Source organism: Pyrus communis, chromosome 2 (genome assembly GCF_041283825.1).
Source record: "Pyrus communis isolate YQ-2024b chromosome 2, ASM4128382v1, whole genome shotgun sequence".
NCBI classification, from domain to species: domain Eukaryota; kingdom Viridiplantae; phylum Streptophyta; class Magnoliopsida; order Rosales; family Rosaceae; genus Pyrus; species Pyrus communis.
In genome coordinates, this window is record NC_142566.1 from 1500465 (window position 1) to 1505034 (window position 4570).

At 39.6% G+C, this 4570-nt stretch overlaps 1 protein-coding gene across 1 annotated transcript; it reads right to left on the reverse strand.

The window, feature by feature from the left end:
* Positions 1 to 319: 319 nt before the first annotated feature.
* On the reverse strand, positions 320 to 4250 carry LOC137747362 (protein PNS1). Its single transcript, XM_068487460.2, has 5 exons — positions 3918 to 4250; positions 3385 to 3798; positions 2188 to 3108; positions 1342 to 1575; positions 320 to 1181 (listed from the first exon to the last, which is right to left on the reverse strand). Exons 1-5 carry the CDS (start codon positions 3933 to 3935, stop codon positions 1002 to 1004), a joined length of 1767 nt encoding a protein of 588 aa, XP_068343561.1. The 5' UTR covers positions 3936 to 4250; the 3' UTR covers positions 320 to 1001.
* Between the last annotated feature and the right edge of the window lie 320 nt (positions 4251 to 4570).

Below are 4570 nucleotides of genomic sequence, written 5' to 3' on the forward strand. Positions count from 1 at the left end.
TTGAAGAAAACCCTAAAGAGGATTTCTTTAAGAAGGTACCGACGTACCGTTCACACATCTCGATCTCTTTAAGGATATACCATTCACACCTCTTTTTACTTTCTACAAATTCTGTTCAGTTCTGTCTTTTGATTTTCTTCAATTCATTAAATCTGACAGCGAAAAATTAAAAAATATATAAAAAATAAAAAAAGTGTGAGTAGCACCACCCCTTTATAGGATCCAACCAACCTAGGGCAGTATGTGCATTAGTTTAATAAAGATAAACCCTAACTTTCAGTATTTTTTTTTACCATAGAAGATGAGAAACTCGAAAAGATATCTTCAAAAATTAAGAGATTGCAGAAAATTAAATAATGAATAATTACAGAAAAAATAGTGGTGGGTGAAGCATATTCAGCAACACATGTTATATGCCAAAAGTATATACCATACAAAATGGACAGCACGAAGAGACATTTTTCTTTTAGCCCCTTGTTTAATGGAATCTCAGTAAGTGGGGTCTCCATGTTCCTTCCAACAGTACTTCCAATAATGGTTCAACTCTCTCGTTCAAAATTATCTTCATCGTCACCACCACCACCGCCGTCGCCACCGCCACTATATCACTCTTGTAGCAGTTGCAGGAAATTTGTAACTTGAGCTCATTTGGCCGATTCCTCGAGTCCGAGTTTCCGAGGAGAGTATCCGGAAAATAAATGTATGAGCTAGTTAGATGAAGTGTTCCTCTATTCGTATGTACGGAGGCCTCATTGTTACGTGACAGACCTCGCGTACATGTTTCAAGAGGAAGGTTCTATATAACTCACACGTAAAACTTCATCCGAACTGTATCCGATGCCCTCATAGTGTCGTACCATTGGAGAAATCGGGGCTCTAATTATGTTGGGGGAGTACTATCCTCCACACTTATACGCGAGAGAGTGTATGGTGGCCGGTGCTGCACTCCGACAAGGAGTGAGGAGACTTGAGGAGTTAATGGCAGTGTGACTAACCATGCTTTACCTTGCTGCAAACCGGCGGGGGACTCGAGGTGTGGGAACGGCTGCATCTCGACCGGAATTCATCAAAGCGAGGCGATCCTTGATTGTGTTGTCGAACAATCTGTTGTCTGGATTCTCTGCGTAGCAAACTAAGTAACTACCAACACAAGCATGTGGTAGTGCCATGGCTATCCTCGTCTGAACAAGCATAAAATTAATAGAAATTGGTTAGGTTAATTAGGTATTTGATTAACTAATAAGCAACAAAGATTAAAGAACTAAGAAGTTGATCACATGGTTCATATGCATCAAATGAATAATAGAGTGAAAAGAAACTGGTCAAAAAGGGGCCACCAACCATAAGGTATCCAATGAAGAATGTAAGGAGGGAAATGGTGGCTGTGAAACTTTGGTGCACTCTAGCGGTCCAAGCCGCCACAACTATGACACAGATAGAGCCACTGCAGACACCCGTGAGGAAGCAGATTGAGCTGGTAATGTCGGAATCAACAATTTGTTCCATTTCTTGCTGTTCAAAGAGCTCCCAAGTGTCTTGTGACGCCCTCACGAAGCCCTTCCCATATGCTGCTATCTGTAGCAATTGGTTTAATTAAAATAATTAAGTTTAACTTATAATTTAGTGTTTAAACAGTGACCACGGATGGAGTTCATACACAATTTAGAGACTTGCAATTGAAAATTAGGATTTGGATAGTGACTGCAGCGTAAGTAATTCAAAAATATGGGGAGATCACAAGATATAGTAACTTAATAACCAACTTGAGAAAGATTTCCTAGATAAACCAAAACAATCTTTCAGAAAACTAGATAGCCAATCATGATCTTACTTGACATTCACGAACGACTTCAAATTTATATTTTTCTCATAGCAAGTAGGACATTTTGGAAATAACTCATTTCGAGATGATTTCATCGACACAAGTAGCAGACAAAGTTAGTTTAGCTGTCACCATAATTTGTTATCCGAATTATTCAAACACGATATACAAACAGCAGTAGTCATATTGTGTTATTGAAATATTGATCAGCTGACAAAATTAGTACACTTTGCTGTGCAAAATAATGCTTTTCTTGTTGAGAAAGAAGCTGGAACGAAAGTTATAGTTCTTTGTTCTGTAACTTGTATTTTGTATGATATGCAAATGGAATCACAAAGTCAATAGAAAATGGTTTATAAACGTACCTGTACGAAGGCCCAGCCGTTGCCATAGCGGAAGATGCCCTCCATGACTCTGAGACAGCAATGTGCACAAGAGAACATGAACTCATCTTCTCCCTCGAGTAAATTTAAACCCCGAGCAACAATTCTCAGGGCTTCAATTGCAGGAACAAAGAGAGATCCAAAACAAGCGCTTCCAAGATTTTTACTCAAGGCTCTTTGGAAGCAAAACTGAGTATTAGATTGCATTCCTCTGAGATAATACAGAGAAATTACCCTACTGACGGTTATATTTGCAACATTCCTCATTACTTCAGTTGTCCAAGCTAAGCTCAAGCCCAATAAAATTATGATCAATGGAGGAAAGTAGAAATTCAGGGCTCCAATCACAGCTAGAATCCACAGGGACATCCACAGAAATCCGACCCCAAGCATCCAATAAGTGGGTTGGTTCAAATCGGGGAACTTTGATACTGGTTCGAGTGATTTGATCAATATCTTGCTACAAAATCCGATCCGCTGTGTGATCCAACAAGCATATAAGCCGTTGCCTATTGCAAAGGCAATAAAACAGACTCCAACGCCATTGGTGGGAGGCTTTTGGAAGCAAATTAGCAGAATTCCGGCAGATAGAGACATGAGAAAAGTGGTCCATAGTATGAAATGAACAAAAAACTTCGGCCATAGCCTCACTGCCTTTTGCCATGCAAATGCAAGAGTAATGCTTAAAAAAGATGCAGCTTCGACTTGCGGTAGAAAAAACTTCAACACTCGTTTCTCGGCTCTTTTAACCTTGTTGTCTGATGATTCTATCAGCCCCTGAACTCCCCGGAATACAAGAAAACCGACTAGCCCAAAGGCGGCAACCGTGTGAAAAAGAAACAGGAACAAACATATCTTGTTGGTGTATTTTCTGGAATTCAGTGTATTTTCTTGGATGGATGGCTGACCAAAAAATCGAGGGAAAACCCATCAAAATATCAGATTGCTAATTCAAAAATTCTCCCCAGAAAATCCATGCTCTACCAGATAAATAGCTTGTATCATTTCCTTTCCAAAATGATTAAAGATAAGATATCTAGAGAAAAAAAATTAATATGGTTCAAACTTTCAACAACAAAAATGAGATATCTTTGTTTAATCTTTCTTGAACATCACTTAAAATCTTTTATTTTTGTTTTAATGGGAAAGAAAAAAAAAGAGAAGAAAAAGAAAACTTACTTGTGGGGTTGGTGTAGAACGAGGCTGAGAATGCTGGGGACTGTTAGTGCGAGAGGAGAACTGAGAAGGAGAAGGAGTAGCAGTGGCACCGCCACCACCGCCGCCACCGCCTCTGATATTAGAGATCCGAGACGGCGGCGGCGGCGGAGTTGCAGTTCTGGTTTTGCTATTTATTACAATTCTCAAAGGGTTTGTTGGATTCAGCCTCTGCAGCATTGACACGTGAACATCTCCTTCTCTCTCGTTCTGATTAATATTATTATTTCCATGATTAATATCAATATTTCTCTGAGCTCCCACCGCCTGTTCTTCAAAACCCACCTCCCCTCTCTCAACATCTCTCACCTCCTCCTCCTCCTGCTTCCTCCCAATTTCCTCTCTCTCCTCAAGCTCCTCTCTTTCTCTCGCCTCCACCTGCACGCCATGGCAAAGCTCAGACCTTTTGACATTAATTAAAATGAACAGAGCAAATTAACAGCAAAGAGAAAAATAAAAAATAAGGAATGAGAAATAAGAAAGATGGGTTGTGTTACAGGCTCTGCGGCACCCATGTCGACGGCGGTGACGTGGCGCGGGTGGCAGCAGATGTCGAAGTCCGCCGCGGCGGTGGTAGTGGTGCTGTTGTCGGGAATATATGTTTGGTGTTTTGTTAGGTGTGTTTTGTACGTGTTCGTGTATTTATCTCTCGACAATCCATCTATCTATGTATCCATGGCGGTGCTGGTGGATGCTGATGTTTATCGGCTCCTTCTCTCTCTCTTTCAGCTTTCATTTCACAAACTTAATTACCTCAGAGTTTCTGAGGCGCGTGTGCCAATGACCAATTGGAGAGGAACTTTGTGGTACATGTCAGTTCATCGTGCGTCATGTTCGATAAAATAATTTATTTTGTTTATAGAAGAAAACTTTTTAATGTACCTGAAACATGTTGTAGTAAATAGATTCTTTGGTGAATCGAATTCAAGGCGATACACTACTTATTGAGGTATTTTTAAAGAGAAACTTGAAAAAAAAGCATAGAGTAAAATATATAAATCATGTTTTTATTTATAATACGTGATGTTTTAATTTGTGCTTCGAATTTATTCTATCCTCGTAAATGATTTTAAGAAATGTTTTGCGGATGAGGAATTATTGGACGGATGAGATTAAATAATGGAAATGAGTAACGGTTGCATAAGAAGTT

Coding starts and splice junctions, on each gene's coding strand:
- LOC137747362 (XM_068487460.2), bottom strand. Junction 3,109..3,384: donor GTTCTACACCAACCCCACAA/GTAAGTTTTCTT, acceptor TTTTTTGGTCAG/CCATCCATCCAAGAAAATAC. Junction 1,182..1,341: donor TCTTCATTGGATACCTTATG/GTTGGTGGCCCC, acceptor ATGCTTGTTCAG/ACGAGGATAGCCATGGCACT.